This window comes from Dermochelys coriacea, chromosome 24 (assembly GCF_009764565.3).
Source record: "Dermochelys coriacea isolate rDerCor1 chromosome 24, rDerCor1.pri.v4, whole genome shotgun sequence".
NCBI classification, from domain to species: Eukaryota; Metazoa; Chordata; order Testudines; family Dermochelyidae; genus Dermochelys; species Dermochelys coriacea.
In genome coordinates, this window is record NC_050091.1 from 6309705 (window position 1) to 6333901 (window position 24197).

Consider the following 24197-nt stretch of genomic DNA (forward strand, 5'->3'; position numbering starts at 1 on the left):
GACCCCCCCGCTGCCCTGGCCCCGCCCCCACTCCACCCCTTCCATAAGGCCCCCCGTGCCCCTGCCCCACTTCTTCCCAGCCCCCATTTCAACCCCTGCCCCGAAATCCCCACCCCAACTCCACCCCCTCCCTGCCCCCAGGGGGTGCAGGAGGGGGGCAGGGTGCGGCAGGGGGTCAGGGTGCAGGAGGGGTGCGGGGTGCGACGGGGGCTCAGGGTAGGGGGTCAGGATGCAGGAGGGGTGCGGGGTGCGGCAGGGGGAAGCAGCAGGCTTCCCTCCACTCCGGAAAGCGGCTGGGACCTGCGGGGAGGGGGGCACAGGGGTCTGTGTGTTGCCCTGGCCATGCCTCTAGGCACCGCCCTCTGTAGCTCCCATTGGCTGGGAACAGGGAACCACAGCCAATGGGAGCTTCGGAGGAGGTACCTGGAGGCGCGGCCAGGGCAACACACAGACTCCTGTGCTCCCCCCCACATCCCCCAGGTTCCAGCCGCTTCCTGGAGCAGCGTGGGGGCAGGGCAGGCAGGCAGGGAGCCTGCCCTGTCCCCGGTGCACGCCAGGCCGGAGCCGCTCTAGGTAAACGCTGGGGGGGGCTGCAGGGAGCTGGCGGGCCGCAGAAAATAACCCTGTGGGCCGCGTGTTTGAGACCCCTGATTTAGACCCTTTTGGTGTTGCTGTATTTAGCTTTTCAGTTCCCTTGCTGGATATCAAGTCAGTAACAGAAAAATAGACAAATCATGCATCAAGAAGAATCTCACACAATGACAGATCCAGAATTATGGGCATTGTTCTGCTTCTTTTTGTTGCCACGATGAGGTCATCCTCCAGAGCAACTTGTGCTGTTTCTTGGCCATGACTCAGCCTAAATCCAGACCAGGAGGGGTCTAGAAAGAACAGCAGATGTCAAGTGTTGCTGGAGTTTACTCCCAGTTCCTCAAGGATCTTGACCAGCAGAGAGATTTAACACTAGATGGTAATTTAGCATCTAGTGTTGCTGGGTTTATTATGGAACAAGTCAGACTATTGTGTGTTTCAGGGTAGTAGGTTGAGTGCCCTCTCTAACTCCTCTAATGAGTTACGTATTTGTGCCAGCCAAGATACTCTCTGCTGGTTTTGATCAGCAAAGACAGGCATCGGTCCAGATTGCAGGTGGTATCATGACAACTGGCTGACACTCTAGGGATTAAACTGAAAGAGCCAGGTTCTGTAGCAGGAAACTGTAATAAACTTACATCCTCTGTGGATGGAGCACTGAAGGGAACATATAACACACATTGACTAGTGGGTTACAGTGGCAAACTTTCAGTGCTTCTGCTACTTCTGTCTGATGGCCAAGTTGTGAGAACTAATAGAGTTTATCTCTTCCAAAGCTTTTTTTGTTATGATAGTGATTGGATATTGTAACACACACACTATTTGGGCCATTACTGCACTTCTCAGATGATGGAAGACACTGCATTATCCTAACTTATTGCATTTACATTAAATGCAAAGCATGCATGGTGGCTCTATGGTGCATATCTTTAATATAGCTGACAAGAACAGTACCTGTCCAGCTAACACAGTATATGTAAGTGGAATTGTGCTGCAAATAAGGCGTCATGAAACAAACAGAACATGGAGAATTTTCTTTGCAGTGCCAACACAGGTTTTCACCCCTTCTCAAGGCTGAGTTAAATTGGATAAGAAAAGTGACAAATACAGTGTATTGTAATTTTTTTTATATTTAAGGTCTGAAGTCTTGAGACTAAATCATATCTAGCAGGATCAGCCCATTATATTTCAAGCATACTTGGAAAAATGAAAAGGTCAATACTGTTTACTGTAGATTCTTCCCTCTCCCTTTCCTGTTGCTGCGGGTATGGCACCTAATCTTCAGCCCACGGGGGCAAATTCTAGTATAGTTCTGTGGATTTACTAGACTCCCAAGAATATATTGGCAAAATATAAAGGTGGCCTTTATAGTATGTCAGACCCAAACATAAAAGAATGAGAATGAAATCTTCTGGACATCTCGTGCCTCATTTGGAGAGTAAATTTAAGAAGAGAAGCAAACTTTTTTTTTTTTTTTAATTTTGGAGTACTGGTGTCACAAAGCCATTGCATACCAAACAATGTAGTACAAGAGCTTCCAGGCTGTTATGTGAATGAGGTCTTTCAGGCATTGCACACTGCTCCACTTGTTCCCTAAAGTAGTCCTTTCTGGTAGCTAAACTCTCAGCTGGCAAGAGGAAGCTGGACCAAGTGCCATTTGTCTGTCAACTATATATATATATATATTATCCCTTACAGATGTTCCTTTTTGTATTTTAAATTATGTACTTTTTATTACATCTAACAGTATAGGAAAAGACATGATTTTTTTTAAACTAAAGAAATCAGAGCTTGATGACCTCAGATGTCAGCTGTTTGAGAATAATTTGCACCCTTTAGGAACCAGCTCTAACAAAAATTCGGTCTGAGCTCTGGGAATCTATCACAACTAGCTTGTACATCCTCAAATCTTAACATAGCAAGAAAGGAGTCATCTACCTCTCCCCTCCCTACATCAAATAATCCTCAAGTGAAAGGGCAAGATAGAATATTTGCAGAATGTATCCTTTTCCTGTGCTCTGGTTCACTAAAAAGAAATTTGTTAACTGTATGTTTATAAATACGGAGCTTTGTAAAGATAGAGTATTCTAGGAATAACACAACAAAAGTTGGTCCAGTAAAAGATATTATGTCACCCACATTGTCCCTCTAGTATCTTGGGATCCACACTGCTACAACTACACTGCATATTGCAGGCTTAGTTCACTTGCAAATGGAAGTGCTAGTATGGTACCAATTATGTGCATTTTGCCATGTGAAAACTGATCACACCTTCTCTGGACTTGAGTTGTTCAAATATCATTACAGACTGAAGCAGATGCTATTTGCTTTACTGCTCTATTATGCTATGAATGCTGAGATTAATTAAATGAATTGGGCTAGAGATTACAGAGCCTTCCAAAAGAAGTAATTTTAATCTATCGTTTTGGATTCCTTACAAAAAGAAGATAGCTTAAGTATGGTAAATCTGTGATTTCTTCTGTGAAAGAAAAGAGTACGTGTGGCACCTTAGAGACTAACAAATTTATTAGAGCATAAGCTTTCGTGAGCTACAGCTCACTTCATGCATCCGATGAAGTGAGCTGTAGCTCACGAAAGCTTATGCTCTAATAAATTTGTTAGTCTCTAAGGTGCCACACGTACTCTTTTCTTTTTGCGAATACAGACTAACACGGCTGCTACTCTGAAACTTCTGTGAAAGATATCAAAGCTACTTATTGGTTACACTTTTGTGTGGATTGTGCCCTCTAGTGCTTGTTCTTTTAACACAAAGGGTCTGATTCTCGTTTACATTAAGGCCCCTTTACACTGCCTTAGTGTAAATGAGAATCAGTAAAAAATACAATCCATAAATTATCATGATTAAAGAAATATATACATGTTTTGTCAGCTTTTATTGGGATTTTAAACTCAAGGATCCTCCATTTACTTATTTATTAAAATATAATATTTCTATTGTGGTAGCATCTAGAGGCCTCAGTAGTGTTTTGGGGGCCCCATTGTGCTAGGCACTGCACACACGTACACACCAAAAAGGGCAGGCCTTGCTGCAAAAGGCTAAGTACCATCAAAAGCTCCATGTTGCAGTGACCCTTCTTGCTGGCTGACGTGCAAATGTGGGTCTTTCTTGTAATCTGCCTCTCAATGCCATTTGACACATCAGCCAGATGGGGTCACTCAAGATCAAGATAAAAAAGATCCTTCCACAGCACTCAGACTCTGGTGAGAATACAATTTCTTGGAAAGGGATTTGAATTTCTGGATATCAGTTCTAGGTAGGAACCTGATTTGTGCTGCTAAGCAATACACAACATTGCTATGTATCTTGTATCTAAAATTGTAAGTACAGTAATTGTGGAATATATTTTCACCTTGATCTGTGAGATTTTATGCACATAATTCCTAGCTACTGAGGGGATTTATTACATTACTATCCTCTTCATGCTACCTCACACTGTTCCAGGAAATGTTTCTGTCTTTCAATAATAGAATATTCCTGGAATTTTCTTTGTACTGAAAATGTTCTGCTCTAATATAGAAATTATGCAGAAATTTAAGCCTAAAGCTATGCAGAAATTTAGAACACAGGTGTATTAATGTTTTTCCAGTTCAAGTAGCTACAACCAGTCTGTTCAGACCTGTGACTCAAATGAGGAGTAACTAGAGGTCTGTAAAGAATAGAGAGGCTCTCTCTTTCAGGGAAAACCTCCAGATTTGTTAATTTATGTAACATGTTAATATTGGAGATTTCAGTAACAACAAGCCTTGTTACCTCTGGCAAAATACATCAACAGAGATGGAAATATTCTCATTATATGATAAGATAAAGCTTTGTTAATCTTAAGGAGCACATGCTTCAAAGAGAGAAAACCACAAACACATGAATTTATCTTTAACACCAAAATGTTTCAGGATAGATGATCTAAAGCTCCAATCCTACGTTAACTTCAATGGGAGCACTGGATGTGCAAGAGATGAAAAATCACATCTTGAGGTAGGAATTAAAATAAAAATTCATTATAACTTGACTGCATATAAAAAAAATTAAGGTCTGGATCACCCTATATCAGTGGTTCCCAAACTTTAACAACCTGTGAATCCCTTTCACTAAAATGTCAAGTCTCGCGAACCCACTCCTAAAAATGAGTATTTCCAGGGATTTTCTCCTTTACCTGAGTATAAATTATAAAAGCAGTGATCTTGGAAATATAAAATTTGTTTTTATTACATGCGTATTACACACTATTTATTATTAATTATTATTTATCATTACAGTATTTTTATTATATTGTGAAAATGGCAACACTCTTCCAAGATCTCACTTTTGTAGCTTGTATCACTTTGAATAAGCCTGTTATAAGCAAGGCTCCTATGCTTCATCAAGGAGCATCAGATGTGAAACAGCATGAAGGGATATAAGAAGCCAACCCAAAGAGTTCCTCCTACACAAGCATTCAGGTCCTGAGCAGTGCAGATAAACAATGCATGTTACAACAAAGCTTAAACTTGTTCTTTGTAATAATTTTAAAAACAATACTAGCTGCCCTATTTAATTTTAAGAACAGCAAAAAATATCCACCTCCCTTTCCATTTCTTATAAGGAGTCTTGAAGTTTAAATCTCCCCAGTGTGATAGATATGTTTGCTCTGATCTGTGCAGCTCTTGGAAGTCCAGGGGCTCTAGGCTGCTGGCCCCGTGCTGCCCGGGGCCCCTAGGGACAGCTCTGTCCGCCATTAGGGAATTTTTTCCTGGAAAACCCCTGTAACATTTTGTGAACCCCCAGGGGTTCACAAGCCCCAGTTTTGTGAACCCCTCCTGTGTGTGGATCCCACCCCCCTCATTATGCAAAAGGAGGATGATTTCCCCTTCTGCAGCATGCCCTTCCCATGTATAAAGGTACCTATGCAGCTCTTGATGATCCAGAGGATGGTAGAGCAGGTAGAAGCTGCTCTCTGCAGCACCATCCCAGTATTCCTTCCTCTGCACCAGGATTTTGGTGAGGAAATCTAGGTGGGAGCTAGTACAGTTGGGAAATGAACTAGTAGGTCACCTCAGTAACTACTAATGATCAAATGCATGGGGCCCACACATTGGCAGCATGGCTCTTACAGAAGAGAGGGTTACTCACCCAATGCAGTAACTGAGGTTCTTTGCAATTCTCCACTTTAGGTGCGGTAGCATCCCTCCACCTGGGATTGGAGATCTTCGGAAGCAGTACCTGTTCGGCCGCACATGCACTCCTCCCCGTCTCATGCCATGAGCGGTGTCTATATAGCGCTATGCGGTGAAACCACCCTCAGTTCCTTTCCTGTTGCAGAGGGGAAGAGGGCAGGCAGTGGAGCACCCATAGGGACACACATCTCAAAGAACCTCAGTTACTGCATAGTATGAGTAACCCTCTCTTCTTCGAGTAGTGTCCCTATGGGTGCTCCACTGTAGGTGACTGTAGAGCAGTGCCCGAAATCGAAGGCTGGGGCTTTGGAGTGATCTCTACTAAGAAGGATAGAGCTGTGGGTCCTAGGAAGGCATCTGATGCTGCATCGTGGGTGATCGCATAATTATGACTTAAGGTGTCTGTGGATGCCCAGGTGGCTGCCTTACAAATGTCCCTAATCAGCTCGTTATTCAGAAAAGCTATCAATGTGGAGAGCAATCGAGTGGAGTGCATGCAAGTGCCAGATGGGGGGCCAAAGTCTGTGGTGTTGATAGCAAAGGTGGATGCACTCCAAGATCTGTTTCGAAAGATGTTGTTTGGATATGGCCGAACCCTTTGATTTTTCAGCGATAAAGAAGAATAAACGTGGTAACTGTTTGAACTATTTTTTCTGTCACGGTAGAAGACTAGTGCCCATCTGACATGTAAGGTGTGGAGCATAGCCTTGTGCTGATTGCCATGTGATTTAGAGAAGAAGGAGGGAAGGTGGATAGGTTGGTTTAGAGGATGGTACCTCGGATAAAAACTTAAGGTCCATAATGTGACCTTATCTTTGTAAAAGATTGTGTACGGAGAGTATGCCTTGAGGGCACCTATTTCTCATTCCTGTAGGGTGGATGTAATCTCCACAAGAAATGCAGTTTTCATGGATATATGCATGTAGGAGCAGGTCACTATTGGTTCAAATGAGGGGCTGGTGAGACAGCAAAGAAACAGGCTGAGATTCCAAGTTGCGGTGGGGTCTCATACTTCAGGGTAAAGGTTTTGGAGACCTTTAAGGAATTTTTTTGTCATTGGGTGGGTAAATACTGACTGACTTTCTATTTTGGAGTGGAATACAGGAATGGCGGCCAAATGTATGCAAACAGAACTTGTGGATAGCCCCAATCTCTTGAGTTCTAAGAATGCAATCCTGAATGAATGGTAAAGGAGTGATAAATAATGGGATAGGTTTGGTGTCACACCAAGTCCGAAACCTTTTCCATTTTTGTAGGTAAGTATAGCAAGTTGTTGAACATCTGCTATTTAAAAGAATCTCCTTTACTCCTTCCAAACAGGTCAACTCTGGATCCTGAAACCATAGAATCATAGAATATCAGGGTTGGAAGGGACCTCAGGAGGTCATCTAGTCCAACCCCCTGCTCAAAGCAGGATCAATCCCCAACTAAATCATCCCAGCCAGGGCTTTGTCAAGCCTGACCTTAAAAACTTCTAAGGAAAGAGATTCCACCACCACCCTAGGTAACACATTCCAGTGTTTCACCACCCTTCTAGTGACAAAGTTTTTCCTAATATCCAACCTAAACCTCCCCCACTGCAACTTGAGACCATTCCTTCTCGTTCTGTCATCTGCTACCACTGAGAACAGTCTAGATCCATCCTCTTTGGAACCCCCTTTCAGGTAGTTGAAGGCTGCTATCAAATCCCCCCTCATTCTTCTCTTCTGCAGACTAAACAATCCCAGTTCCTTCAGCCTCTCCTCATAAGTCATGTATTCCAGTCCCCGAATCATTTTTGTTGCCCTCCGCTGGACGTTTTCCAATTTTTCCACATCCTTCTTGTAGTGTGGGGCCCAAAACTGGACATAGTACTCCAGATGAGGCCTCACCAATGTCGAATAGAGGGGAACGATCACATCCCTCGATCTGCTGGCAATGCCCTTACTTATACATCCCAAAATGCCATTGGCCTTCTTGGCAACAACGGCACACTGTTGACTCATATCCAGCTTCTCGTCCACTGTAACCCCTAGGTCCTTTTCTGCAGAACTGCTGCCAAGCCATTCGGTCCCTAGTCTGTAGTGGTGCATGGGATTCTTCCATCCTAAATGCAAGACTCTACACTTAACCTTGTTGAACCTCATCAGATTTCTTTTGGCCCAATCCTCTAATTTGTTTAGGTCCCTCTGTATCCTATCCCTACCTCTCCTCCCAGTTTAGTGTCATCTGCAAACTTGCTGAGGGTGCAATCCACACCATCCTCCCGATCATTATTAAAGATATTGAACAAAACCGGCCCGAGGATCGACCCTTGGGGCACTCCACTTGATACTGGCTGCCAACTAGACATGGAGCCATTGATCACTACCCGTTGAGCCTGACAATCTAGCCAGCTTTCTATCCACCTTATAGTTCATTCATCCAGCCCATACTTCTTTAACTTGCTGGCAAAAATACTGTGGGAGACCGTGTCAAAAGCTTTGCTAAAGTCAAGGAACAACATGTCCACTGCTTTCCCCTCATCCACAGAGCCAGTTATCTTGTCCTAGAAGGCAATTAGATTAGTCAGGCATGACTTGGCCTTGGGGAATCCATGCTGACTGTTCCTGATCACTTTCCTCTCCTCTAAGTGCTTCAGAATTGATTCCTTGAGGCCTGCTCCATGATTTTTCCAGGGACTGAGGTGATGCTGACTGGCCTGTAGTTCCCAGGATCCTCCTTCTTCCCTTTTTTAAAGATGGGCACTACATTAGCCTTTTTCTAGTCGTCTGGGACTTCCCCCGATCGCCATGAGTTTTCAAAGATAATGGCCAATGGCTCTGCAATCACATCCGCCAACTCCTTTAGCACTCTTGGATGCAGCACATCTGGCCCCATGGACTTGTGCTCGTCCAGCTTTTCTAAATAGTCCTGAACCACTTCTTTCTTCACAGAGGGCTGGTCACCTCCTCCCCATGCTGTGCTGCTCAGTGCAGTAGTCTGGGAGCTGACCTTGTTGGTGAAGACAGAGGCAAAAAAAGCATTGAGTACATTAGCTTTTTCCACATCCTCTATCACTAGGTTGCCTCCCTCATTCAGTAAGGGGCCCACACTTTCCTTGACTTTCTTCTTATTGCTAACATATCTGAAGAAACCCTTCTTGTTACTCTTAACATCTCTTGCTAGCTGCAACTCCAGGTGTGATTTGGCCTTCCTGATTTCACTCCTGCATGCCCGAGCAATATTTTTATACTCTTCCCTGGTCATTTGTCCAATCTTCCACTTCTTGTAAGCTTCTTTTTTGTGTTTAAGATCAGCAAGGATTTCACTGTTAAGCTAAGCTGGTTGCCTGCGATATTTACTATTCTTTCTACACATCGGGATAGTTTGTCCCTGTAACCTCAATAAGGATTCTTTAAAATACAGCCAGCTCTCCTGGACTCCTTTCCCCCTCATGTTCAATCACCTTGGCACCATGAGGGAGCCAAGCCTTCAGATGGAGAAGTTCTAAGTTCTAGGATGGAGAATTTGGCCTGCCTCCTGGGGAGGAGGTGTGGAGTAGACAGCAGAGTGATCGGTGGACAGATCGCCATGCGCAAGAGGTAAGGATACCATATGTGTTGTGGCCACGTTAGGGCTATGAGGATGACCCTGGCTTGTTCCACTTGTATCTTGTGGGGCACTCTAAATAGTAGGGGAAAGGGTGGGAAAGCATAGAGGAGGGGTGAATCCCACGTAATGAAGAAGGCGTCCACCAGAGAAGGCATCCACCTACTCTTGAGAAAAACTATGGGCATCTGGCCTTTTTGGGAGTAGCAAACAGATCTATATTTGGGAATTCCCAGCGATTGAATATGTGTTGTAGGAGTTTTGTGTTTATCTCCCACTCATGTTCTTGTGAGAACCCCCTGCTCACTTAGTCTGCCATGGTGTTCAGGTGTCCAGATAGGTAGGTGGCAGAGATGTTGATGCCTTGTTGGATACACCAGTTCCACAATTTCAGAGCTTCTGTACATAGGGATTGGGACCTCGCTCTGCCCTGTCTGTTGATACAGAACATGCAGACGAGGTTGTCCATCATTACTGTTATAGTCCTTTGTCTGATTACTGGTAGAAAGTGTAGGCATGCATTGTGGACTGCCCATAATTCTAGGAGGTTCATGTGCAATACAGATTCTGAGGGGAACAACTTGCCCTGTACTGTGTGAGTCTGTAGATGTGCTCTCTTCAACCAAGTAGTGAGGCTTCGGTCATCAGTATCAAGGACAGTGCTGGTTGGAGGATGGGGACTCTCATATAGATATTTCGGTGTTGTGTCCACCAGTCTAATGAGTCCTTGAGCTTAATCAGTATTGAGAGCAGTTTGTTTAGCCTGTGTCTGTGGGATACATACACTGTGCGTAGCCATCCCTGAAAGCAGCAAATGTATAATCTGATGGGTTTCACCATGAATGTGGCCACTGCTATATGACCAAGCAGCTGTAGACAAGTCCTGGCAGAGATTGATGGGCTAGTTCTCATGGTGGAAATGAGACTGGTTATTGCGGAAAATCCGTGAGCTGGGAAGAAGGCTTCGGCCTTTATAACATCCAATAGGTCCCCAATAAATTCAAGATGGTGTACTGGCAACAGTATCGATTTTTGTATGTTTATCTGGAGACCGATGGTGCCTGCTGCAGAGGAAAGGTATTGGGGCCAGGGTCCGAGGCTGGTCACAATGAGCTCTCCATTAGTAAAAGTTTTAGCCTTAATTCACAGTCCTCTCTGGACTGAACCTTCAATTTGAGGTAGTGGGTACACATTTGTGATATGTGCCCCTCAGCCAATCAGCATATGCACCATGAGTGGCCATCGCTCACTGAGATGTCCTCATGACAGCAGAGACACCTCTTAAACTTGGGGGATCTGGGCATAGCGCTGGGTAAGGAGAACTTCCTAGTAGGGAAGGGTATAGAAAAGGAAACCTACACTAATCTAGAAGAAACAGGGAGGAAACAGCCAAAGGAAAAAAATGTTTTATGAGGGGGTAAAGGGAAGAAAAAAATTAAAGGAAACAGCTACTAACTAGGAAATAGTAATGAAAGCACTATTACTATTACTATTACCATTTCTAAGCAGTATTACTAAGGGAAGTAAAGACATATGCAGGGCTCTACTAAGGATACTGTCCCAGACCAAGGTGGTTGAAAAGGAACTGAGGGTGTTTGGACTGTACAGAGCTATATAGATGCCGCTCATATCACAAGATGGGGAGGAGTGCATGTATGGCACAACAGGCACTGCTAACAAAGAGCTCCGATTCCAGGCACAGGGACGCTACCACACCTACAGGGAGCACCCATAGGGACTCAAAGAAGAAGATTCACAACCATAGGAAGTTCCAGTAAGGCAAGAAACTATTCATGTTCCTTCTTTTTTGGCCCCCTTCCACAAGTTTTCTACACTGGGGGAAATCTGGCCTAAGGTTTGATTAGAAATGGGGGGAGATTTTCAAAGGCACAAATGGGAGTTAGGTGCCCAACTTCTATTAACTTTCAGTGGAAGCTGGTGCCTACGTGCCCTATATGCCTTTGAAAATCTCCTCTTTATTCTGTATTTTTGTGCATATTTTAAATAACTAAGTCTCTTACTCACCAAGCAGATAGCAAATAGCTAGGACTTTAACAAGCTATTGCTGTGTTTTAAGGCACAAGGGAAAGGGGGTAGACATCCTGCCAAACACCTTGTTATACAGAATATGGCTCTTTGTAATATGCAATTAAAAATAATTGAAAGTACTAAACTGGAAATTACTATCATGTAACTGGAGTCTTGATATTAGGAACTGATTTCACAGCACGTAAACTCCTTTAGAAAAAAACAATAAATGTTGTTGGCATTTGACTTCTGGTTAACACTGTGTAATGTGATCACAGTAACAGTATTACTACTAATACTAATACTAATCCTACACTCCTTAGAGAAGGAAAGCTGAATTTGACTTCAATGAGACTTTCCAGTGTGAAAAATTCAGGATTGGGCCTTTAATAACAATTTATACTATTAAGCAACATATGTAATAATATCAGCTGTCAAAGAGATGTGATTTAATGATGGGAACAGAGGCCTGGGGCCAGGACTTTCTGATTTCCAATCCCTGCCTTGAGAATTACTTCTACTATGGCTTTCTGTAAATCTTCTCATCCACTTGGGCAAGTCTACTTAATATTTCCCTTCTGTAAAATGATGTTTGCAATGTTTATTGACCTACGTATTATGAGGATTGATGTTTATAAAGCATTCTGAACAAGAAAAATATTTATTATTATACCATCCTGCCCCCCATCTTGCATGCAGAACTTTTCTTCAACTTAGTGATGGGTTTTGCATAAAAATCAATGGCAAGATATTCCCCCTAGTTACATTTTTTCATTTGCCCACTCTATTTTCTTAACTGTACTAAACAGAGAAACTTTACAAATGAATGTTTTATAAATAGCAGATGCTCGGCTTTTGCAACCAATACAACAAAAATATTTTCTAAAGGATAATAAAAGACATTTTAAATAATTGTACAGTAGAAAATACAATATAAGATATAAACAATTATTTTACAAGGAACGCGCAAGATAAAAGGTACACTGAACTAAACAGGAAAATATAAAAGTTTGTACATAATATAGAATATCTATTTTAATATTGCTAAAGAAAATACAGGGCACGGTGGACAGGCCAGGAGCAGGACACAAATATTGTACCCTTCTGCACCCAGTGAAGCTCCAATGGAATTTCAAGAGGAAACTGTGGCTAGTGTGGGTCTGTAGTAGAGATGCCCCAATAAAGCCATACTATGAGGGGAGCTGCTGAGAGTACGGGCTCATAGGCATTGGGCCTCTGAATGGATGATCAGGGCCTATCACGAATTCTCTGGGAACCACTATATTTGTGCACTGAGCATATTGTGCATAGTCTCCCCAGCCCCTCCACACAAATAGTGGTGATACCCCACAAGGGGATCTTCATGGAGATTACTGCCTCAGAGCCACATCATGGTTCGACCCTGACGTTTAACACAGTTTATATCAGTAGTATAGAGTGTCCTGTAGCGTGTATGACATATGCACTAAAAGTTGCAATTAATTCTAATTAGCTAACTATGAAAGCTCCAAGCCTGAAACTAGTCTAAGGTTAGTTACATCTCTTGTTAGATATACTATAGTTTTATCCTCTAAAGCAGAATTTTAAAAAAGGAAGAAAAAAATGGGGGAAAACCCAAAGAAAGTAATTCCAGCACAGATCTTACAACTCAGACTGGCCTGATAGGTAAGTATTAAAAGGCTATATTACATTTGATAGTGTTTTCAACAAAGACCAGTAACTGCTCTGTGATATCAAGTTCTCAGCATGTTGGTAAGATGATTCATTAAAGTTGAATTCCATTCAACACTATCTTTGGAAGAAAATTTGAATGAATATTCAGTGTATGACCCATCATTTTTTAAAGTGGCCCATCCACTGAGGACTAATTGACCCTCTTGATTTCAAGAATTAACATTGTGCATGTGATTGTGTACTTTGACTTAAAATAGTATTATTTCACTATGCTAATATTAAGAGTAATTATTTCATTTATTGCCCCTCGAAGTTTAGCATTAATGTAAAAGTGTATTCCAGCCAAAATCAACCCTAGACACAGTTCCTTCTGACAGTCTATTTCTAGACAAGATGGGAATAATTTGCAGAGGGGCTATGAGTGGAAGGCATGACCACATCAGTGAGCATATGTGGATAGACATATCCATCATATCCCCTGACTATTAGATCACACCATATATAAAGCCCCTTCTGCAGCTCTAGTCATGGAAAGTCTGTGGGGAAACCACTTTCTGATTGGTTTCAGAGTAGCAGCAGTGTTAGTCTGTATTCGCAAAAAGAAAAGGAGTACCGGTGGCACCTTAGAGACTAACAAATTTATTAGAGCATAAGCTTTCGTGAGCTACAGCTCACTTCATCGGATGCATTTGGTGGAAAAAACAGAGGGGAGATTTATATACACACACAGAGAACATGAAACAATGGGTTTATCATACACACTGTAAGGAGAGTGATCACTTAAGATAAGCCATCACCAGCAGCGGGGGGGGGGGGGGGAACCTTTCATGGTGACAAGCAAGGTAGGCTAATTCCAGCAATTAACAAGAATATCTGAGGAACAGTGGGGGGTGGGGTGGGGGGGAGAAATAACATGGGGAAATAGTTTTACTTTGTGTAATGACTCATCCATTCCCAGTCTCTATTCAAGCCTAAGTTAATTGTATCCAGTTTGCAAATTAATTCCAATTCAGCAGTCTCTCGTTGGAGTCTGTTTTTGAAGCTTTTTTGTTGAAGGATAGCCACGCTGATCAAATCAGCGGCACTGCGACGGGTACCCGCATGGCCCCACAGTATGCCAACATTTTTATGGCTGACTTAGAACGCTTCCTCAGCTCTCATCCCCTAATGCCCGTACTCTACTTGCGCTACATTGATGACATCTTCATTATCTGGACCCATGGAAAAGAAGCCCTTGAGGAATTCCACCATGATTTCAACAATTTCCATCCCACCATCAACCTCAGCCTGGACCAGTCCACACAAGAGATCCACTTCCTGGACACTACGGTGCTAATAAGCGATGGTCACATAAACACCACCCTATATCGGAAACCTACTGACCGCTTTTCCTACCTACATGCATCTAGCTTTCATCCAGATCATACCACTCGATCCATTGTCTACAGCCAAGCTCTACGATATAACCGCATTTGCTCCAACCCCTCAGACAGAGACAAACACCTACAAGATCTCTATCATGCATTCCTACAACTACAATACCCACCTGCTGAAGTGAAGAAACAGATTGACAGAGCCAGAAGACTACCCAGAAGTCACCTACTACAGGACAGGCCCAACAAAGAAAAGAACAGAACGCCACTAGCCATCACCTTCAGCCCCCAACTAAAACCTCTCCAACGCATCATCAAGGATCTACAACCTATCCTGAAGGACGACCCATCACTCTCACAGATCTTGGGAGACAGGCCAGTCCTTGCTTACAGACAGCCCCCCAATCTGAAGCAAATACTCACCAGCAACCACACACCACACAACAGAACCACTAACCCAGGAACCTATCCTTGCAACAAAGCCCGTTGCCAACTCTGTCCACATATCTATTCAGGGGATACCATCATAGGGCCTAATCACATCAGCCACACTATCAGAGGCTCGTTCACCTGCGCATCTACCAATGTGATATATGCCATCATGTGCCAGCAATGCCCCTCTGCCATGTACATTGGCCAAACTGGACAGTCTCTACGTAAAAGAATGAATGGACACAAATCAGACGTCAAGAATTATAACATTCAAAAACCAGTTGGAGAACACTTCAATCTCTCTGGTCACTCGATTGCAGACCTAAGAGTGGCTATCCTTCAACAAAAAAGCTTCAAAAACAGATTCCAACGAGAGACTGCTGAATTGGAATTAATTTGCAAACTGGATACAATTAACTTAGGCTTGAATAGAGACTGGGAATGGATGAGTCATTACACAAAGTAAAACTATTTCCCCATGTTATTTCTCCTCCCCACCCCACCCCCCACTGTTCCTCAGATATTCTTGTTAACTGCTGGAATTAGCCTACCTTGCTTGTCACCATGAAAGGTTTTCCTCCTCCCCCTCCCCCCCCCCCCCCCCCGCTGCTGGTGATGGCTTATCTTAAGTGATCACTCTCCTTACAGTGTGTATGATAAACCCATTGTTTCATGTTCTCTGTGTGTGTATATAAATCTCCCCTCTGTTTTTTCCACCAAATGCATCCGATGAAGTGAGCTGTAGCTCACGAAAGCTTATTTGTTAGTCTCTAAGGTGCCACAAGTACTCCTTTTCTTTTTTCTGATTGTGACTGTAAGAGACCAGAGTAAGTACAGCCAACTTATACCCTGTGCTCCTATTGCTGGCTGTGGGTTTTCTGGAGGCTGGCTATTTTGCAGTGCCAGAATTTGGCCCACTGACCTGTGTAGAAGTTACAAAGACAAAAGGAAAGTCAAGGATATGCCAGTGAAAATATTGGAATAGAGACCAAAGGGCAATCAACCCTTTTAGAGTCTGCACTTATGCAACGTTATTTAATGGACTTGCTTACTGTTTATCCAAAGTAACTTCAGTTACTGTACATGCTTGATATAACAAACTCATCTGAATGAATATAGAGAATCAATATATTTGAAAATGAATTTAAAAGTCTAGCTAAACAAAGCCATATTTCAATAAAGTACCATTAAATACTAACAAACTTCTAATATTTTATTTTGGTGGTAAAATACTTGAATTCATTTTGGCTGAATAACATTAGCTGAAGAATTTTTATTAAACAAACTAATGATTTTTTCTAGAAAAAGAAAAAGTTCAAATCCACGTCTTTTTCAAAGTTTCTTTTCCTTCTCTCCTAGAGACTGAAACTGAGATGAAGATATTTTTATAAAGCTTAACTATGCTTTTTTCCTCCCAATTTGCAATATGAGAATTTCTTTCACCTCAACACTTTTATATTTTAGTCAGTGTTTCACAGGAATTTTTTTTATTCCTGAATTTTTTAAATTGAGGCATGTTAAGGAGTTTCTGAGGGGATTTTGGCAGAAGTTTTGGTCAAATGTTTAACATTTTCCTGTGCCTGCTTCAGCATCTGCTGTAGTAAAATCCTAATGAGTATCTTTTAGTTCTCTTAGCAGTTCATGCATGTGGCCAAGTTGCATTTGTTTTGATCTGCTGTTAGGATTGTTTGGTATGTGTTTTACTGTTTCTGACAGCTTCAAATGAGTAACTAGGCTAGCAGTGTTTGCTTCTTTTCTCTGCCAATTACTTGTCTTTGTCTCTTAAAATGAGTTGACATCATTATGGTACTTCCAAATTTGCAGGGAATTGGGGATTTTCTAGTAATCAATCCTACATTTACTATTTTCTGGTGAATTTTAGAAACTGATTTTTTTCATCTGTTTATCTTTTAAACCTTCGAATAAAAGTTATAATTTTGTGCCTCTAGGTCTTTCTGCCATTCCCTTTTCTATTTTCTTTATCTGCTTTACTGTTTCTTTATTCCCTTTGGTTTTTAAAACACTATTCTGTTCATTTGCTTTAAATGTATTGAGTCTGAATTTATGCTCAGAATTATGCTTTATTTTTTTAAAAGAAACAGAATGAGGAGTTTTCCAAGAGTTCATGTGTGACATCTTTCTTTTCTTTTCAGCTCTTCCCATATGTTTTGGGAAGGACAGTATTCCTGGAGGCTGAGCAGTACTTTTTGATAATATTAGAATTTTCATGTTTGGTTTTTGTGTTCCTATGGAAACATGAGACTTATTTGGGGATTTTTTTATTTTAAGACTAATATCAATTCCTGTAACTTTTTCATTACCAACTGTTCTGTGTCTTGCAAAGTATTTAAGAAAATCACCAAATTTCTGCAAGAAATTATTCAAAGATGTTTCTCTTGTATTTCTTCTAAAACCAATTAGGTTTCTCCTTAGTCTTTTTGATAATTTACTCTGAACAGTAACTGATGTAACATAAACTGACAAATAATTGTATGAGTTATCGTGAACTACTGGATTTTTAAAATCCTTTACTCTTTTCTGTATGTGTATTTCTCTTTTTCTTCTTTCCTTCAGTACTAACGTTTGCTCCTTCTTGCCATTACTTATTGAGTTCTTTTTTCTCCAGTTAGCTTTTCTGTTCTTAATATTTTTAGTATATTTTAATTTTTGTTGTTTTTTGGCTTTTCCAGCACTGGGATATAATCTGCTGACACATTTAGGAGTTTGTTTCTGATTTCTAAACTTTATATTCCTAACTTGTTCCTGCATTTTGCCTTTACTGGTCTGTTTGTTTTTTATCATACATATTTGTGTTTTATTGTATTTTCTGGAAATCCAGCTGTCATTTCTTGTGGCCCTTAGTATTGATTTTGCGAAAATAAATCTTTTTCTCCTTTTTTCCAAAAGTATTATTCTCCTTTTTTCAGAAGCCCACCTAATCTTCTGTGAAACATCACCATCTACATAAATATTTTGCTTTTTCTGAGCAATGATCTCCTGAAGATTCTAAAAAAGAAAAAAAATATATAATAAATTTTAGTATGCTCCATAGTGCACGAGTGTGTAATTTAGATAGCAGATCTATCTATCTATCTGCGGCAAGTCACAGACTACCTATTTACATCTGCAAGGTACCTAGGAATTGTCATACTGTTCCATCTAGTCCAGTATCCTGTCTTTGACAGTGGCTGTTACCAGATGCTTCAGAGAAATGAACAAGAAATCCCACAATGAACAGTTTGGAATAACTGTGGAAGATTAGGAAGAACAGGAGAAGCTGCTTCCTGACATTCATAAATTAGTGGTCAGTTTATAATCTGAAGCATGAAGGTTTATAATCATACCAAAAAAATCTTAACTTATGTAACTGTAGATGTTCTCATTATTCATGTAAATGTCCCTATTCCTTTTTTGAATCCTGCTATACTTTTAGCCACAACGATAGCTTCTGGTATTGAGTACCACAGCTTAATTATGCTTTTTTGTTTTGTTTTTATTAAGGTAAATTCCCATATAAACACACGATTGCCTGGTTTCTGAAGTGTTTTGGGGTTTTTTTTGTTCAAATGCTTTAAGAAAACACATAATGTTGATTTAAAAATATAAGGGGAGGCCTATCTTAATCAAATAAGCAGTCTGCAAGCTACAGACCAAATTTAATATATACATATTGATTTTTCACATTGATGGTTGTGTAGTCATTTATACATGTGCAAATTGAATATAAAATATCACCAAAATAAGAGTGGCAGCATTTTACACCTTACTTTCATTCAATTTGCACATTGTAAATGACTACACAAGATACAAGTAAGTGGAGAATCAGATCTTGTCTACACTGAAAATTTATCCTGGTTGCAGCAATTAGTAGCATTAGTCAGCTATCAGCGCGGTTGCACTGTTGCAAACCCTGACTCCAGACAAGGAAAGCTATGATTTGTACCAGTGGCACATACTCCTGCCTGAAACTGAGGGGAAGCTCCTCTAGTACACATAGGAGTTTTCCTTATCTACATTTGAGGTTTATATTAGTTCAGCTTAATAGATGGTCATTGATTAGGAATTTGCTCTGATTCCAACAGGGCAAGTAAGGTCCTCTGGCCCTTAAGTCCATACATTTATAAACTCATAGACTTTAAGGTCAGAAGGGATCATCGTGATCATGTCTAACGTCCTGCACATTATAGGTCAAAAAACCTCACCCAGAGAATCTACATCTTATATTACTACAACAAGTACCTCTTTAATAGACATTTTTTCATACCTTATTTGGAGAGTGGGGCTGCTATTGTACTAAAATAAATTAAAATAATTTAATTAAGAATAGGTTGTTTACAGAAGTATTATTGTATATTTATTATTTATATAGAGAGATTTATTATGCCACCAATAATGTATGTACAATATTCATCACTTATTATAGATGTAATTCATTTGTCACAAATTTATGGGGCTTAGTTGCATTTTTAATGTTACTAGGTTTAAATAATACTTGCATTGTTTTTACAAATTTGCAACACAAAATAGAGCAGCACAAAAGGTGAATAGCCACTTAAGTTCCAAACATAGGGGTCTCTATTGTATCTGAAGCTTTGGATTTATGTGCAGATCTTCTAATAGTGTTCTGTGTGCAAATCCTCTAAACAGAGATACCAGCGGAAGAATGGATTTAAGAAAATTTACTGGTTTATTTTTTAGAAACACAAATTCTAAATAAAAAACAATGGTGGTTGACCCCAAATCTTCTATTAAAGGCATGTTTCCAGGCATGGGGAGGCTATCCCTGCAGCCCTGCCCCATCCGCATGAGACCCCGCTCTCTGCAGCAGGAGCCTTGAGCCCCCTGGCCCTTCCCTCTCCCCCTGCGGCCTGAGAAGCCCTGGGCCAGGTGGAACCCCAAGCCACCCTTCACCCCCACCACCAGAGGAGCCCCAGGCCAGCCTGAGCAGCCACAGCCCCGGGCTGGGCCGAGGAGCCCCACTCCAGTGTCCCACGGCAGTGGCTTCCTGGCCTGTTATACCCACCGCCCATGGCCTATACCTCCCTACTCACACACCCTTAACCCTCATCTGCACAAAATGGGGGAAATCAGCCACAGTGTGTCCTCTATGCTTGGTCCAAGTAATGGAATGATCAGTCTTTACATTGTATTTGGTAATTGTATCTAACTTTCCATTCTTACCTTCAAAGGTAACTGTTTCCTAGGTATTACTTCTGTTGGTTCCAAATCTCTCAGAATCTTTGACATCATTTCATTAACTTCTTCATTGCTCTGGTGCATATGTGATGTCAGTAATTCCTCCTCTATTGAAATAAGTTACCATTAAAAAAAACCTCTCATAGGGATGAACTAAACATATCAAATAAACAATAGCTTGAGTGTACATTCATTTTTGGAAATTATTTGATAAAGTATATTTGTTTAGAATACTTCTGAACATTTCATATGTTTTAAAATGGAGGACTCTGCCTGGACATTACAAAGGGGTTCAGAATCATGCAGAGTCAATTAGGTACCTTAACCTCATTTTATACATATTATGGTGTTGCTAGTCGTGACTCCATAGTAAAAGAAATCTTGAAAAATACAGTTAAAATGTGAATTTATTTAATCAGTTCTGTAGGAAAAAAAATATTAGTTCCCAACTCACAGTGCTTTTTAAAGGGATCAAATATTTAACTTTTTGTGAAAGCTTTAAGTGGTTCCATTGAATAGATTTAATAAAATTAGAAGCATTTAAAAATATATAGTTTTAGTGTATACTGATTTTATTACATTTCTCTGTGTCCCTCTGGTTTAATATTGCTAGAAATTAGAAACATAAAACTAATTACTATAGGATATGTATTTAATTTAACATTTACACGATAAAGTACAGCTTATCCCATAACCACTTCCATTTATGCCACTGTATTGACAACGAACACATTTAATGATGAATGCATTTTATGATAATGTAAGGAAGGCATTTTGTTTACTACAGATAGCAAAGGCATTTTACTGCAATGAAGCCAACCTAGACTGTATTAGATAAAAGCTGCAGTCCAGATTTACAGACTAAGGATAAGAAGTCACAGTAGGGCCTCCAGAACCACAGCCTTCACACCCCATGGTTGTCCTTGGCATCTTCCCTAGCTGTTCCGTCTCCTCCTGTCAGAAGGCTTACCTCACTCTTATTTTTGCACTTCCCCTCCATCAGTATTTGTAATGCCCCAATCACACAGACAGGCAACCAAAATCAATTAAATTAATTTTATTTCAATTCAGTAATACTTTATTGGCCTGATGAGTTATACAAGTATTGCCACAGTGTAAGAGAGACAGAACACTAAGAGCTCTATCATAAGTAGGTACAGTTTGCTCAGAATGAGGCAGTATCAGCAGGGGACAATTTGTCTTTGCAACCTTTCACTTCTTGAGTAACAGTGCTTATATTCACACTGAGATTACTCTATTAACAAGTGTATGTAATAATGTTTCTAAACTAGAGTTCCATTTCTGAACAGTACTGCCCTCTTTATGTACAGTGGAGCTCCTCTGTGCCTGGCTAGATCTCTAGCATAAATGAGACTGCTCTAATTTGTGCTGGGCTCCCACAAAGCCCAGAATATCTCAAGACATCAAGAAGGTTGTAAGGCTAATAGTCAAAGCATTTTAACTTCATAACTATGATGCCAAACAGTATCTAGGTTTCGGGAGTCCTGAATCAATTCACCAAAAAATAGTTTTGTAATTTAATATAATTAAGAAGCCTAAACTGATCCTTAGCCACATCTCAGAATCACCACAGAACAAATAGTCGCTACGCAGAACAAGAGAAGCCCCAAACTTGAATAGCACTATGTTTGGAGCTAGTCTATGCTATTTACCTCCCTTTAATTAAAAAACATCAAAGTTCCAAGCAATCGTTAATAGAATAAACAAAACAAAAAAGCTAACACAATACAGCATTATCCTTAATAAGAGTGCTTATGCAGATAAAACACATACAAAAGAGATTTAGACACTCCTACAATTTTAGTTTTCAGTGCGTTAAATATTCAAATAATAGTCTCAGACAAGTACAATATGATTTACCTGATTCCTTTGGAATTATGATAATATCAGGTTTAGATCTTCTTGACTTCATTGAATCAGTTTTAAAGCTGTCAATCTGTGTTAATCTGACCTTTAAAAAACATAAGTGATTCAGGAAATACTGTGTTTACACTTCTAAACGCAGTAGTGAATGTGTTTGTTTCATTCAAAAGAAAATGTAAATACAACTATCAAACAGGGGTGCTGGAACAATATTTATAGTGGGGGTGCTGAGAGCCATTGAACCAAACTGTAAACCCTACATATAATGGAAACCACTTCAAGCCAGGGGGTGCTGTAGCAACCACAACACCCCCAGTTCCAGCACCTATGCTATCAAAAGTCTAAATTCAATAGTAATTGTGAGATCTGACAGAATCATAGTAAAAGTCAGGATGGACTTAGACAGAATTTGGATGTGAGAATCCTAAGGAATCTTCTGGAAGTAGTATTGGTCTTTAAATATCTGGTATTCTTTCTTTAGAGTCAGTGCTTAATCAAATGCTCCGTTGTAGAGCACTGTACTGCAAAATATGCAGAAGGTGTAAAATAAGTTCTTAGCAATTTACAGTGGTAAAAGATCCCATGATTATTCTGCTAAATCATGTTAACCCTGATGTCCTGAATAAATTCTAATATGGATATTCCCATTCTGCCTACCTAAATTCTCCTTTCCAATTTCATTTGGAAGATATTTTCCACTTCCTTTACTAAGTTTAAATATTATTGTTGCATGCTGCTAAACACTGGCTGAATTTCAACAGTCGATGAAGTAATCCCTGAATACAATTTGTATGCCAGTCTCCATTTTTAAAGTATCTTGGGTTCTTTCTGATGAAAGAAGTTGTCACCGACTTACCTGTGATAGTGTGAATTTTATAAGTATTTTAAATTCAAAATACATAAGAGTTATAATATAAACCTACGGTCATTATTATAAAATGTGTGTAAATCTATCAGTTAACTTAAATGAAGTGCTATAATAAAAGTGTAAAGTGCTTCAGAATACTATCTAGATGCTAGGTTAAATTCATCTATCATGAAACCCCATCAGTTTCAGTGAAGTCTGAAAAATGGGGAAAGCTTTCCATCATTCTTGCTCACAAAGTGCATCACAGAACTCAGTCTACACACAAGCTTGCCTAAACCTTTGAGTTTCTTTCCAAAAGACTAGACAACTCAGCTGTGCTATCAAGTTTTTATATATATCAGGGCTTATAGTTGTTTAAAGGTTTACAACAGCTGAAAACACTGGGTCTCTATTCAGGAACAAACTTTTGTTTTTAAACTTAACTTTTTAAAATTTAAGATAATAAAAAAGACACTTTCAGCAAAACAAAGTTCATCTGAAGCATGACATTTGGTTAATGATTTGCTTAATCACTTTTCTTACATAGGGAAAATATACTTTAAAAATGCTGTTATTGTAAAAAAATTGACTCTCAAAATCACATTGTGGTGTCCCATATGTAACTCTCCCTCAAGCATGACCAGATCCAGTATGCTCAGTACATATATCAAAATGATTTTTCTATAACCAGCACTGTGACCTGAAAATCCAATTGCATTATTACTGCCTCCTTACATCATCATTAACTAGTACAAAAGATCCTAAACTCAGAATTTAACTGACGATTCTGTTGACAATGCATACAGCTGTTTCAGATAAAACTGTATTGGTTCTGCAGTGCTAACAGTATTTAAAATTTGTTTGTGTCCATTAAGTAAACAGATAGAAATTGAAGGTGCACAAGAAGCAGAAATTTAGAGTACGAAAGTGCCAGTTTTTAATCGTCACTTCTCTGATTACAACCATGTTTTAATATATTCTTCCTAATAATAAAAAAGATTTTACCTGGTATGCAATCTTGCGACCTGAGAGGGAAGGGAAAGTTGCATACTTTAGAAGGCTATTCGTAAGAAATCTTACTTGACACTCTTTCCAAATACTTTCTTTTGATGCTTAAACATTTTCTATCCTTTGTTAATTAGAACATACAATCACTCAGCAGTTGTAGATTTTGAATCCAGTCTCCATTTTTATTATATATACTAAATTGTATAATCAATGTTATAAAATTAATTTTCAGAAACATGGAATCTTCCCTTTAATTTTACCAATTTTCCTATTGTGTAATTTACTGTCATTTAGGTGGTCTTAAACACTTTCATGTATCTTTGATGTTTTAATCCTAGGGTTGCCAGGCATCCAGTTTTCAACCGGAGTGCCTGGTTGAAAAGGGATTCTGGCAGCTCCGGTCAGCACTGCTGACTGAGCCG

The 24197-nt window shown here is 40.2% G+C and overlaps 1 protein-coding gene and 1 long non-coding RNA gene across 3 annotated transcripts; one reads left to right on the forward strand and one right to left on the reverse strand.

The window, feature by feature from the left end:
- Positions 1-511: 511 nt before the first annotated feature.
- On the forward strand, positions 512-17196 carry LOC119847601. The gene is made up of 4 exons (XR_005290140.2): positions 512-573; positions 2431-2591; positions 4504-4585; positions 16994-17196. It is a non-coding gene; the product is annotated as an uncharacterized LOC119847601 (long non-coding RNA).
- Positions 15540-24197, reverse strand: LOC119847602. 2 transcript variants are annotated; one of them, XM_043502047.1, is made up of 4 exons: positions 23773-24197; positions 21918-22008; positions 20022-20143; positions 15540-17846 (listed from the first exon to the last, which is right to left on the reverse strand). In XM_043502047.1, exons 2-4 carry the CDS (start codon positions 21967-21969, stop codon positions 16770-16772), a joined length of 1251 nt encoding a protein of 416 aa, XP_043357982.1. In that variant the 5' UTR covers positions 21970-22008; positions 23773-24197; the 3' UTR covers positions 15540-16769. The 2 variants fall into 2 exon arrangements, with proteins under 2 accessions (XP_043357982.1, XP_043357983.1); XM_043502048.1 differs by lacking the exon at positions 21918-22008.

Excerpts from the sequence above, each read along its gene's own strand:
- LOC119847602 (XM_043502047.1), bottom strand. The coding sequence starts at position 21,969 with ATGAAGTCAAGAAGATCTAAACCTGATATTATCATAATTCCAAAGGAA. Across the intron at positions 20,144-21,917 it reads CATAATTCCAAAGGAATCAG|AGGAGGAATTACTGACATCA; the intron begins GTAAATCATATT and ends TTATTTCAATAG. Across the intron at positions 17,847-20,021 it reads GGAAACAGTTACCTTTGAAG|AATCTTCAGGAGATCATTGC; the intron begins GTAAGAATGGAA and ends TTTCTTTTTTAG.